The following is a 13902-nucleotide window of genomic DNA, read 5'->3' on the forward strand; positions in this document are numbered from 1 at the left end:
CAGGGTCTGTGACGCACGCACGCCGACCCACCTGCTCCTGCCACGGACCTTGGTCTCCGGACCAGCGCTGCCAGAGAGATCACTCCAGATTCACCATTGCAGGCTCCCCGCAGGAACAGGAAACCAAACTGAGGAGAGCTGTGCCGCCCCCATCTTATCTCCGCTGCAGGTTTCCTGTTCCTGGGGGCGGGAGCCATCTCTCATGTAACGGTGCTGTCATGGGGAAGGGAAAAAGTACTAGGATTAATTAGCTGAGTGTTTAAGGTGGTATTGGAGACTACACCTTTGGTTTGTGTACTGGGGTATGTGGGAGATCTACAGACAACTGAGCTGGGTAAAATAGCTATGGCACGAATTCTGTATCCAGCAAGAAAACTAATAGCGCATCACTGGTTGGATACTGAGAGCCCAACAAAAAATATATAAAAAAAATAAACTGGTTTATAAGTTTGGAAAAAGGCGTGTACAAAAAAAAGAGGCAATATTAATACATTTGAAGAGCTTTGGGCTGCCTGGATTATTTGTTTATATACCACCATTAATTCCATGGTGCTGTACATGAGATAGGGTTACATCAAAATACAAATATCACTTACAGTAGACAGACTGGTACAAAGGGAAGAGGACCCTGCCCTTACAGGATTATGGGGAAGGAGACAGTAGGTCGGGGGCTGCAGTATATCCGATGGTGTTGAGGTGGACGTGTGCTCATTACAGGTTGAAAGCTTTCTTGAAGAGATGGGTTTTCATGTTCCGTTTGAAGGATCCACATGTGGTGGATGAACCAGGGCTCCCGTAGAGGGAATTAGTGACAGAGATTGGGCTTGATTTAATAAAGAGGATTATGAGATCCATGTTTATCCCATGAGCAATAATAATGATTGCACGGCTAGAAGCTCCAAAAGGAGATGTTTTCTTTCTAGGCATTACAGTGGTGATGACAATGTGTTTTTTTTTTTTTGTAAAATGGTAACTTGTTTTTAATGTAATTTGGTCTTTATCTTTCCATGTCCCATTCCCTCCCTTCCCAGTTCTTACATTTTCTGTTTTCACCCGATGCAGGTAATATGTAAAAATTGTTGGAAAACCTTCAATAAAGATACTTTAAGTAAAAAACTTAAAATCGGGCCAATGTCTTTTGCTGCTCAGAGATGACCCCTTCTGGGCCTGAGCTATTCTTTGTATTGACAAATTGCTCAATATTGCAGACTCATGCTCAGTGTGTGGTCCCTGCTTGCCACGGTTTTACCTTCAGTGTGCACTGATAGTGCACTCCATCATCGGCTCTAAAGAGAGACGTCGTACAAGCAAGCTCATTGAGAAGCTGACAAGAGTGCTCTACTACCGGATAGGCATTCTTCTTTAGAACTGGTGAGAGACTGAACTGTCCAGCGTGCAATGAAAACAACCACGGCGAGCAGAGACAGCATATTGAGAATACCTTAATGTTGACAAATGGAGAATGCTTAGTATAGCAGAGAGCCTAGCCCATGAAAGTGTCATCCTTGATGGTGATCCGCTTCAAGGTGGGGACAGCAGCTGGGACAAAAATCAAAGCACTAGTCCCCTGATGAAGTTTTGTTTGATAATCTACAGTGCATGCTGGTGAACTTGTAAACAAAACATCATTCGATGGTGAAAAAAATTACCCCAAAACCCACACAGATAGAAAGTTAGAGTAGTGATTGAAGGTAGGGATTTGTTAACGCAAGTACCGTATTTAAGAACAGTTTCAATTAGGGGTTTTGTTAAATATACTTATTTCATATATTTATTTATTCAGGACTGTTTAGCAGATGCAATACTCTAAAGAAAATGTCATATTTCTTATAAAAAAAAAAATGTAGTGGTTTATTGGATTGTCCACCAAAAACCATCATTGCAGCAAAACATAAAATAGGTGAAATAGTTACAAAGAGATTGTCCATATCAAAGTTTGTTCCCCATCCTTCCTGGGATCGTGAATGGTAAATGGCGTCTGTCTCTGTCAAAAGCATGATAGAAGTCCATCACGAAGCACGTGAACTAACTCACATCAGTTGTCCATCTGATGTGTGTGTGAAGTATGAGCGAAGTGTCCGAAGAGAGCCCCCCTTCCTGTGGGTCATGTGGTAATTTATATCCCACAGAGCACGTGTTCTCTGTATATGGTGTTAACACTTCTAGTCTGAGCTAAATATACAGCAATAATACATGTAATGTCAGCAAAAGGCAATGTGCTCAGTACAGAATTGAGTGTAATAAGAATAAAATCAATAATTAATATTTAACAGATTTCCGAAACTTATCTCAGATGCAGCCTGCAGATGGTAATTAGAGATGGGCGAACCCGAACAGTAAAGTGCGGCGTCTGTATCAAACACCTACTGTTTAGGCATGGATCCTGAACACAGACTTCACCAGCAAGTCCATGTTACTGTTCGAGTTTGGCTCTCTGAGTGTTTGTCATGCGGTCATGTGCATGACAGTGTTTCCGATTGGCAGTAAAATCAAATCACTGCTGGCCAGACAGCCGTGGTTCCCACGCTGTCAAAAGACAATGCGAGTGTGCAGCTGTAATCGCAGGTATAACGTTTACCTCTGGTCACTAGTGTTGACTGATGGGACTACTGCTCCCATCAGCAGACGCCTGTGAGAGCAGGCGGCCACTGATTGGAGTAATCAGCCTGCGCCCATGCTGTAAATTTTTTTATTTTTTTAAAATGCCGTGGGTTTCCCCATATTTTTGATAACCAGTCAAACAAAACTCACAGCTGGGGGCTGCAACCCTCAGTTATCAGCAAGGTTCGTTATTAAGAATAGACAACATATTTTTAAAATTGCCCGTGATTGGCAGTTGCTCAGGCCCCCATTTAAAGTGAATGGGGTCCAGGTACTGGTATGACACCCAAACACAAACTTTTTTTGCAACTGTTCGGCCAGACCTGAACATCCAGGTGTCCGCTGTACTCTAATGGCAATGAATCAGTGCTGAGGCAAAACAATACACAAACACACGATTTGCCTTTTATTGGACACAGGTTTATACAGTAGTGCTTTTGAATGGTCAAAATACACCTCAATTCAAACTGCGAATAATACCTAAAGGAACAGACTTTAAATAGCTTATTTATAGCTAAATGAAGTACAACTATTGGACCTTTAAGTAAACTTACGTACATATATGAAAAAATAGCACAAGCATTGATATCTTAGGAATGTACAAAGAGGTTTAGAAAATGACAAAATAAATTACGGTATGTAAAAAGCATGATTAAGAATTAGACAATGCTTGCAAAGTCAGGAGATCCTCTTCACACTTTGCACAGACACTTGAATCTCTGCTTAATGTCAGGGGAAGAAAAAAAAAATCTTCCAGTTGGGCTTTAAAACATTCCTCCTCCCATTCCACCCATGCCACCGATACCACCCATGCCAGAATCTTTTTCTTCTTTTGGAATTTCCGTAACTACAGCTTCTGCAGTTGTTAACAATGATGCTACACCAGCTGCATCCAGCAGAGCAGTCCTTACGACCTAAAGGATAAAGAAAATGAGAATTGAAAAAAGTCATTAACTTCCCTGATATATTTTTGTACGCCTAAGAGAAGGGAAAAAATAACAATCTAAAAGGAAAACCAGAAAAGAAAGAAGTATTTGTTTCTAAGTAGTAAAACAAAAACACTAGTTAACACATTCAGCATCCAAAGCGCATTAGCAGAGTGCCTCCTCTGATCTCCCTGGAATAAAGAAGCAAAGAACAGCACAGCTAAAAAAATAGGGTGCAGAGCCTCACAGGCACATATTATTCCTTTTGTATAGAATCAAAAAGAGTTGAAGCAGTACACCATACTGTAAGTTATAAGGTGCACTTTACTGGCCCATATGGGGACGATTCGGTCCTGCTTGAGAAACGTTCACACCTAGGACCGAAACGTCACCATATGGACCAATATAGAGCACCTTATAACTACAGTATGGTGTGATGGATTAAAGCAATTTTTTTTTCAATTAAGGCACCATGGATGTAACAACATGGTATAAATGAATTGTTTAGATGAAACAGTTGGTTAAATTACAAACCTCATTGTGCTGGAGACTTGTAATTAGTAAATATTATGGTAACTCATTTAAAGTATTTTAACAATAAATGTGTCCATACAACCTAGAATCTACATGTCACCCCCACTCATCCATCCACAACGGTGGGATATTCAGGACAAATACACAGTCAGCCAGTTGTAATATAAGGTCAGCAAATTAGTTAGCATACATGATTATGAATGCCTAAAGGTTTTTCAACTTCCATAAAAGTGGACCCGAAATGCTCGAGTACACCGAAACAAAGAGCAGATACTCCAAATACAGTGCCAGCTCCTCTCCGGTCTTTGCTGCACCAGTAACTACCTACATTCCTCTGAAAAGCTTCAGAGCTCAGTGATTGCACAATGCACTGCTATAGCCAGTCAACATGACCTCACCACTGTAGCCAAAACCGGGAGATCAGAGAAATAGCACTGGACTAGGATAAGTAGAGTACCTGCTCTGTTATTTCATGCATTTGGAGCGTTTTGGGTTTAACTTTCCTCAAAGTAAAAAACTGCTTGAACAAGCTGTTTTTCAAAACGGCAAGTTCCTTGCACATATGGACAAAAGTATTGAGACCAGCTCCTAAACACAGAAATCAGATTTTCAGACCCATTGTCATGTAAACATTAAGCCCCTATTATACAGTCTGCCTATATAACCCACCCATTTTTTCACAAATGACTAAAGAACACAGTGAAATCTAGTCTGGTTCTAATATAGAAAGCCACCATTATCACAAGTTAGTTTGCAAAACATTTAGGAGGGAAGTGATTTTATCAAGCTCTTAGCATCCAAGAAACTAAAGTTGCAAAATGGCATACCACAAATCTTAAGAGCAGGGTCATTGAGTGCTGAGGTGCATAGTGCATAACAGTTACCAACACTCTGCTGAATCCATACTGACAGCATTCCACACCTCCCACTATCATCACAAACTGTACAGTGGTAGCTTTATAACCCGTAAGCTTTATAAATCAAACACAACATTAAGCAATCATGCCCACCTCTGGAATCTTTGATTCCTCACTCCACAGGACTCTTCCACCTTCACTCATTTCTACTCAGTCTAATAGCAGAGTTTGAGTTTGCCAAATGACAGGATAGCTTTACCTGCCTTACTGCATTGTGACATCTGCAAAGTTTGAGGTAGAACGGATAATACTATCAAGTTCCAGCACAATTCTGCCCCAGTGCACAAACTCAAGGTTTGGTGGGGAGGACTTGACTTGAGCACAAAGCTCTACCCTCAACACCAACACAAATCTTTGTGAAGGACTAGAATAGAGACTGCAAGCCAACTCCTCACGCAACAACAGATGTTTTTCTGGATGACAGAGCAAAAATCCCACAAAAAATCTTGTAGAAATATTTCCCAGTATAGTCGATGCTGCTTTAGGCACAAACAAGGGAACCTACTCTAACCCCTTCATGACCCAGCCTATTTTGACCTTAAAGACCTTGCCGTTTTTTGCAATTCTGACCAGTGTCCCTTTATGAGGTAATAACTCAGGAACGCTTCAACGGATCCTAGCGGTTCTGAGATTGTTTTTTCGTGACATATTGGGCTTCATGTTAGTGGTAAATTTAGGTCAATAAATTATGCGTTTATTTGTGATAAAAACGTAAATTTGGCGAAAATTTTGAAAATTTTGCAATTTTCACATTTTGAATTTTTATTCTGTTAAACCAGAGAGTTATGTGACACAAAATAGTTAATAAATAACATTTCCCACATGTTTACTTTACATCAGCACAATTTTGGAAACAAAACTTTTTTTTGCTAGGAAGTTATAAGGGTTAAAATTTGACCAGCGATTTCTCATTTTTACAACAAAATTTACAAAACCATGTTTTTTAGGGACCACCTCACATTTGAAGTCAGTTTGAGGGGTCTATATGTTGTGAGTTCTGTTTTTGGGCTCCCTCTGGTGGTTACTGATGGTACTGGGTGACTTGTCTTTCCTGGGTCTCTGGGTTCCACCTGTTCCATCAGGATATGGGAGTTTCCTATTTAACCTGGCTTTGCTGGCATTTCCTTGCCGGTTATCAATGTATCCAGTGTGTCTTGTTACCTCTGCTCCCTGCTCCTAGAACCTTCTGGTCAAGCTAAGTTTGGATTTTCCTGTTTTGGTGTTTTGCTTTATTTGTTTTTTAGTCCAGCCTGCAGATATGTGATTCTTGCTGCTGGTTGCTCTAGTGGGCTGAAATTGCTCCTCATGTGCCATGAGTTGTCACATGAGTTCAAGTAATTTCAGGATGGTTTTTTTAAGGGTTTTTCGCTGACCGCGCAGTTCACTTTTGTATCCTCTGCTATCTAGCTTAGCGGGCCTCATTTTGCTGAAACTGTTTTCATACTGCGTATGTGCTTTCCTCTCATTTCACCGTCATTATATGTGGGGGGCTGCTATTTCTGTGGGGGATTTCTCTGGAGGCAAGAGAGGTCTGTGTTTCTTCTAATAGGGGAAGTTAGATCTTCGGCTGGAGCGAGACATCTAGGATCATCGTAGGCACGTTCCCCGGCTACTTTTATTTGTGTGTTAGGTTCAGGGTCGCGGTCAGCTCAGGTTCCATCGCCCTAGAGCTTGTTTGTATCTGTGCTTGTCCTTTAGTGATCCCCTGCCATTGGGATCATGACAGTATAACCGGCCCACAAAGTGTTAATTGTATTGGCTGAAGTAGGAGGATAAGTAGTCTGAGGAAGTTTTTTTTTTTTTTTCCTTTCTCTTTCCCTCAGAGTTTGCTGCCTAGCCTTATTGCAGCCTGGCTACTTCCTCCTCCTCTTAATCCTTGAATGGCTCTGATCCCAGCTGTTTATCATGGACGTCCAGAGTTTGGCTTCCAGCCTGAATAATCTTGCCACTAAGGTTCAAAATATACAGGATTTTGTTGTACATGCTCCTATGTCTGAACCTAGAATTCCTGTCCCAGAGTTTTTTTCTGGAGATAGATCTCGTTTTCTGAATTTTAGGAACAATTGCAAGTTGTTTCTTTCTTTGAAATCTCGCTCCTCTGGAGACCCTGCTCAGCAAGTCAAGATAATTATATCTTTCCTGCGGGGTGACCCTCAGGATTGGGCATTTGCATTGGCACTAGGGGACCCTGCGTTGCTTAATGCGGATGCGTTTTTTCTGGCATTGGGTTTGCTCTATGAGGAACCTAACCAAGAGATTCAGGCTGAAAAAGCTTTGTTGGCCCTCTCTCAGGGGCAAGATGAAGCAGAAATTTATTGTCAAAAATTTCGGAAGTGGTCGGTGCTTACTCAGTGGAATGAGTGCGCTCTGGCTGCAAAGTTCAGAGATGGCCTTTCTGAGGCCATTAAAGATGTTATGGTGGGGTTCCCTGCGCCTGCTGGTCTGAATGAGTCTATGACTATGGCTGTTCAGATTGATCGGCGTTTACGGGAGCGCAAACCTGTGCATCATTTGGCGGTGTCGTCTGAACCGTCACCTGAGATAATGCAATGTGATAGAATTCAGTCCAGAAGTGAACGGCAAAAGTATAGGCGGAAAAAAGGGTTGTGCTTTTATTGTGGTGATTCAGCTCATGTTATATTAGCATGTTCTAAACGCACAAAAAAGGTTGATAAGTCTGTTGCCATTAGTACTTTACAGTCTAAGTTCATTCTGTCTGTGACTCTGATTTGTTCATTATCATCCATTTCCGTCGATGCCTATGTGGATTCAGGCGCTGCCCTGAGTCTTATGGATTGGTCATTTGCCAATCGCTGTGGGTTTAGTCTGGAGCCTCTGGAAGTCCCTATTCCTTTGAAGGGAATTGACTCTACACCTTTAGCTATGAATAAACCTCAGTACTGGACACAAGTGACCATGCGTATGACTCCCGTTCATCAGGAGGTGATTCGCTTCCTGGTACTGTATAATTTGCATGATGTTCTAGTACTTGGTCTGCCATGGTTACAAACTCATAATCCAGTCCTTGACTGGAAATCAATGTCTGTTAAGCTGGGGTTGTCAGGGGGTTCATGATGATGCACCTCCGATTTCTATCGCTTCATCTACTCCTTCTGAGATTCCTGTGTTTTTGTCCGATTATCGGGATGTTTTTGAGGAGCCTAAGCTCAGTTCGCTTCCTCCTCACAGGGATTGCGATTGTGCTATAAATTTAATTCCAGGCAGTAAATTTCCTAAAGGTCGTTTGTTCAATCTGTCAGTGCCAGAGCATACTGCTATGCGGGATTATGTTAAGGAGTCCTTGGAAAAGGGACATATCCGTCCATCTTTGTCCCCTTTGGGAGCAGGATTTTTTTTCGTGGCCAAAAAAGATGGTTCCTTGAGGCCTTGTATAGATTATCGTCTTTTGAATAAGATTACCGTAAAATATCAGTATCCTTTGCCATTGTTGACTGATTTGTTTGCTCGCATTAAGGGGGCTAAATGGTTCACTAAGATTGATCTTCGTGGTGCGTATAATCTTATACGAATAAAGCAAGGTGATGAGTGGAAAACCGCATTTAATACGCCTGAGGGCCATTTTGAGTATTTGGTAATGCCTTTTGGACTTTCTAATGCTCCTTCAGTCTTCCAGTCCTTTATGCACAATATTTTCCGTGAATATCTGGATAAATTTATGATTGTGTATTTGGATGATATTTTGGTTTTTTCTGATGACTGGGAGTCTCATGTTCAGCAGGTCAGGAAGGTGTTTCAGGTCCTGCGGGCCAATTCCTTGTTTGTAAAAGGCTCAAAGTGTCTCTTTGGAGTCCAGAAGATTTCTTTCTTGGGGTATATTTTTTCCCCTTCTACTATTGAGATGGATCCCGTCAAGGCTCAGGCTATTTGTGACTGGACGCAGCCTACATCTCTTAAGAGTCTACAGAAGTTCTTGGGCTTTGCTAATTTCCATCGTCGTTTTATAACTAATTTTTCTAGTGTTGTTAAGCCTTTGACGGATTTGACTAAGAAGGGTGCTGATGTTGCTAATTGGTCTCCTGCGGCTGTGGAGGCCTTTCAGGAACTTAAGCGCCGGTTTTCTTCTGCTCCTGTGTTGCGTCAGCCAGATGTTTCGCTCCCTTTTCAGGTTGAGGTCGATGCTTCCGAGATTGGAGCGGGGGCGGTTTTGTCACAGAGAAGCTCCGATGGCTCAGTGATGAAGCCATGCGCGTTTTTTTCTAGAAAGTTTTCGCCGGCTGAGCGGAATTATGATGTTGGTAATCGGGAACTTTTGGCCATGAAGTGGGCATTTGAGGAGTGGCGTCATTGGCTAGAGGGTGCTAGACATCGTGTGGTGGTCTTGACTGATCACAAAAATTTGATTTACCTTGAGTCTGCCAGGCGTCTGAATCCTAGACAGGCTCGTTGGTCACTGTTTTTCTCTCGTTTCAATTTTGTGGTTTCATACCTGCCAGGTTCAAAGAATGTGAAGGCGGATGCTCTTTCTAGGAGTTTTGTGCCTGACTCCCTTGGAAATTCTGAGCCCTCTGGTATCCTTAGGGATGGGGTGATTTTGTCTGCTGTCTCCCCAGACTTGCGACGTGCTTTGCAGGAGTTTCAGGCGGGTAAACCTGATCGTTGTCCGCCTGAGAGACTGTTTGTTCCGGATAATTGGACCAGTAGAGTCATCTCCGAGGTCCATTCTTCTGCGTTGGCAGGTCATCCTGGAATATTTGGTACTAGAGACTTGGTGGCCAGGTCTTTTTGGTGGCCTTCCTTGTCGAGGGATGTGCGTTCTTTTGTGCAGTCTTGTGAGGTTTGTGCTCGGGCTAAGCCTTGCTGTTCTCGGGCCAGTGGATTGTTGTCACCTTTGCCTATCCCGAAGAGGCCTTGGACGCACATTTCCATGGACTTTATTTCGGATCTCCCTGTCTCTCAAAAAATGTCCGTCATCTGGGTTGTGTGTGATCGCTTTTCTAAAATGGTTCATCTGGTACCCTTGCCTAAGTTGCCTTCCTCCTCTGAGTTGGTCCCTCTGTTTTTTCAGAATGTGGTTCGTTTGCATGGGATTCCTGAGAACATCGTTTCTGACAGGGGATCCCAGTTTGTGTCTAGATTTTGGCGGACGTTCTGTGCTAAGATGGGCATTGATTTGTCCTTTTCGTCTGCATTCCATCCTCAGACGAATGGCCAGACTGAACGAACTAATCAGACCTTGGAAACTTATTTAAGGTGTTTTGTTTCTGCTGATCAGGATGACTGGGTTACCTTTTTGCCGCTGGCCGAGTTTGCCCTTAATAATCGGGCTAGTTCTGCTACCTTGGTTTCTCCTTTCTTTTGTAATTCGGGGTTTCATCCTCGTTTTTCCTCTGGTCAGGTGGAACCTTCTGATTATCCTGGAGTGGACATGGTGGTGGATAGGTTGCATCGGATTTGGAGTCATGTGGTGGACAATTTGAAGTTGTCCCAGGAGAAGGCTCAGCAGTTTGCTAATCGCCGTCGCCGCGTGGGTCCTCGACTTCTTGTTGGTGACTTGGTGTGGTTGTCTTCTCGTTTTGTTCCTATGAAGGTCTCTTCTCCTAAGTTCAAGCCTCGGTTCATTGGTCCCTATAGGATCTTGGAAATTCTTAACCCTGTGTCGTTTCGATCTCCCGGCATCGTTTGCTATTCATAATGTGTTCCATCGGTCGTTGTTGCGGAAGTATGAGGTACCTGTTGTTCCTTCGCTTGAGCCTCCTGCTCCAGTGCTGGTGGAGGGAGAATTGGAGTATGTTGTGGAGAAGATCTTGGATTCTCGTGTTTCCAGACGGAAACTCCAGTATTTGGTCAAGTGGAAGGGTTATGGTCAGGAGGATAATTCTTGGGTGGTTGCCTCGGATGTTCATGCTGATGATTTGGTTCGCGCTTTTCATAGGGCTCATCCTGGTCGCCCTGGTGGTTCTCGTGAGGGTTCGGTGACCCCTCCTCAAGGGGGGGGGGGTACTGTTGTGAGTTCTGTTTTTGGGCTCCCTCTGGTGGTTACTGATGGTACTGGGTGACTTGTCTTTCCTGGGTCTCTGGGTTCCACCTGTTCCATCAGGATATGGGAGTTTCCTATTTAACCTGGCTTTGCTGGCATTTCCTCGCCGGTTATCAATGTATCCAGTGTGTCTTGTTACCTCTGCTCCCTGCTCCTAGAACCTTCTGGTCAAGCTAAGTTTGGATTTTCCTGTTTTGGTGTTTTGCTTTATTTGGTTTTTAGTCCAGCCTGCAGATATGTGATTCTTGCTGCTGGTTGCTCTAGTGGGCTGAAATTGCTCCTCATGTGCCATGAGTTGGCACATGAGTTCAAGTAATTTCAGGATGGTTTTTTGAAGGGTTTTTCGCTGACCGCGCAGTTCACTTTTGTATCCTCTGCTATCTAGCTTAGCGGGCCTCATTTTGCTGAAACTGTTTTCATACTGCGTATGTGCTTTCCTCTCATTTCACCGTCATTATATGTGGGGGGCTGCTATTTCTGTGGGGGATTTCTCTGGAGGCAAGAGAGGTCTGTGTTTCTTCTAATAGGGGAAGTTAGATCTTCGGCTGGAGCGAGACGTCTAGGATCATCGTAGGCACGTTCCCCGGCTACTTTTATTTGTGTGTTAGGTTCAGGGTCGCGGTCAGCTCAGGTTCCATCGCCCTAGAGCTTGTTTGTATCTGTGCTTGTCCTTTAGTGATCCCCTGCCATTGGGATCATGACATCTATATGGCTGAAAATACCCAAAAGTGACACCATTCTAAAAACTGCACCCCTCAAGGTACTCAAAACCACATTCCAGAAGTTTATTAACCCTTCAGGTGCTTCACAGCAGCAGAAGCAACATGGAAGGAAAAAAATGAACATTTAACTTTTTAGTCACAAAAATTATATTTTAGCAACAATTTTTTTATTTTCCCAATGGTAAAAGGAGAAACTGAACAACGAAAGTTGTTGTCCAATTTGTCCTGAGTACGCCGATACCTCATATGTGGGGGTAAACCACTGTTTGGGCGCATGGCAGGGCTTGGAAGGGAAGGAGCGCCATTTGACTTTTTGAATCAAAAATTGGCTCCACTCTTTAGCGGACACCATGTCACGTTTGGAGAGCCCCCGTGTGCCTAAAAATTGGAGCTCCCCCACATGCGACCCCATTTTGGAAACTAGACGCCCCAGGGAACTTATCTAGATGCATAGTGAGCACTTTCAATCCCCAGGTGCTTCACAAATTGATCCGTAAAAATGAAAAAGTACTTTTTTTTCACAAAAAAATTCTTTTAGCCTCAATTTTTTCATTTTCACATGGGCAACAGGATAAAATGGATCCTAAAATTTGTTGGGCAATTTCTCCTGAGTACACTGATACCTCATATGTGGGGGTAAACCACTGTTTGGGCACATGGTAAGGCTCGGAAGGGAAGGAGAGCCATTTGACTTTTTGAATGAAAAATTATCTCCAATTGTTAGCGGACACCATGTCGCGTTTGGAGAGCCCCTGTGTGCCTAAACATTGGAGCTCCCCCACAAGTGACCCCATTTTGGAAACTAGACCCCCCAAGGAACTTATTTAGATGCCTAGTGAGCACTTTAAACCCCCAGGTGCTTCACAGAAGTTTATAACGCAGAGCCATGAAAATAAAAAATAATTTTTTCTTTCCTCAAAAATGATTTTTTAGCCTGGAATTTCCTATTTTGCCAAGGGTAATAGGAGAAATTGGACCCCAAATGTTGTTGTCCAATTTGTCCTGAGTACGCTGATACCCCATATGTGGGGGTAAACCACTATTTGGGCGCACGGCAGGGCTCGGAAGGGAAGGCACGCCATTTGGCTTTTTAAATGGAAAATTAGCTCCAATCATTAGCGGACACCATGTCACGTTTGGAGAGCCCCTGTGTGCCTAAACATTGGAGATCCCCCAGAAATGACCCCATTTTGGAAACTAGTCCACCAAAGGAACTAATCTAGATGTGTGGTGAGGACTTTGAACCCCCAAGTGCTTCACAGAAGTTTAGAACGCAGAGCCATGAAAAAAAAAAAAATATATATATTTTCTCAAAAATGATCTTTTACCCTGCAATTTTTTATTTTCCCAAGGGTATCAGGAGAAATTTGACCCCAAAAGTTGTTGTCCAGTTTCTCCTGAGTACGCCGATACCCCATATGTGGGGGTAAACCACTGTTTGGGCACATGCCGGGGCTCGGAAGTGAAGTAGTGACGTTTTGAAATGCAGACTTTGATGGAATGCTCTGTGGGCGTCACGTTGCGTTTGCAGAGCCCCTGATGTGGCTTAACAGTAGAAACCCCCCACAAGTGACCCCATTTTGGAAACTAGACCCCGAAAGGAACTTATCTAGATGTGTGGTGAGCACTTTGAACCCCCAAGTGCTTCATAGAAGTATATAATGCAGAGCCGTGAAAATAATACGTTTTCTTTCCTCAAAAATAATTATTTAGCCCAGAATTTTTTATTTTCCCAAGGGTTACAGGAGAAATTGGACCCCAAAAGTTGTTGTTCAGTTTCTCCTGAGTACGCTGATACCCCATATGTGGAGGTAAACCACTGTTTGGGCACATGCCGGGGCTCAGAAGGGAAGTAGTGACTTTTGAAATGCAGACTTTGATGGAATGGTCTGCGGGCGTCACGTTGCGTTTGCAGAGCCCCTGGTGTGCCTAAACAGTAGAAACCCCCCACAAGTGACCCCATTTTAGAAACTAGACCCCCCAAGGAACTTATCTAGATATGTGGTGAGCACTTTGAACCCCCAAGTGCTTCACAGACGTTTACAACGTAGAGCCGTGAAAATAATAAATCATTTTTCTTTCCTCAAAAATGATGTTTTAGCAAGCATTTTTTTTATTTTCACAAGGGTAACAGGAGAAACTGGACCCCAGTAATTGTTGCGCAGTTTATCCTGAGTATGCTGGTACCCCATATGTGGGGGTAA

The 13902-nt window shown here is 43.2% G+C and overlaps 1 protein-coding gene across 1 annotated transcript in view; it reads right to left on the minus strand.

Annotated features, from left to right (window-relative positions):
• Positions 1-2994: 2994 nt before the first annotated feature.
• HSPD1 (heat shock protein family D (Hsp60) member 1) overlaps positions 2995-13902 on the minus strand; it is a 253106-nt gene continuing 242198 nt past the window's right edge. Inside the window, exon 12 of the mRNA XM_069733806.1 lies at positions 2995-3515. Within this exon, the coding sequence (XP_069589907.1) occupies positions 3366-3515 (150 nt within the window). The 3' untranslated portion in view covers positions 2995-3365. The remainder of the gene's footprint in view (positions 3516-13902) is intronic.

This window comes from Ranitomeya imitator, chromosome 7 (assembly GCF_032444005.1).
Source record: "Ranitomeya imitator isolate aRanImi1 chromosome 7, aRanImi1.pri, whole genome shotgun sequence".
NCBI classification, from domain to species: Eukaryota; Metazoa; Chordata; class Amphibia; order Anura; family Dendrobatidae; genus Ranitomeya; species Ranitomeya imitator.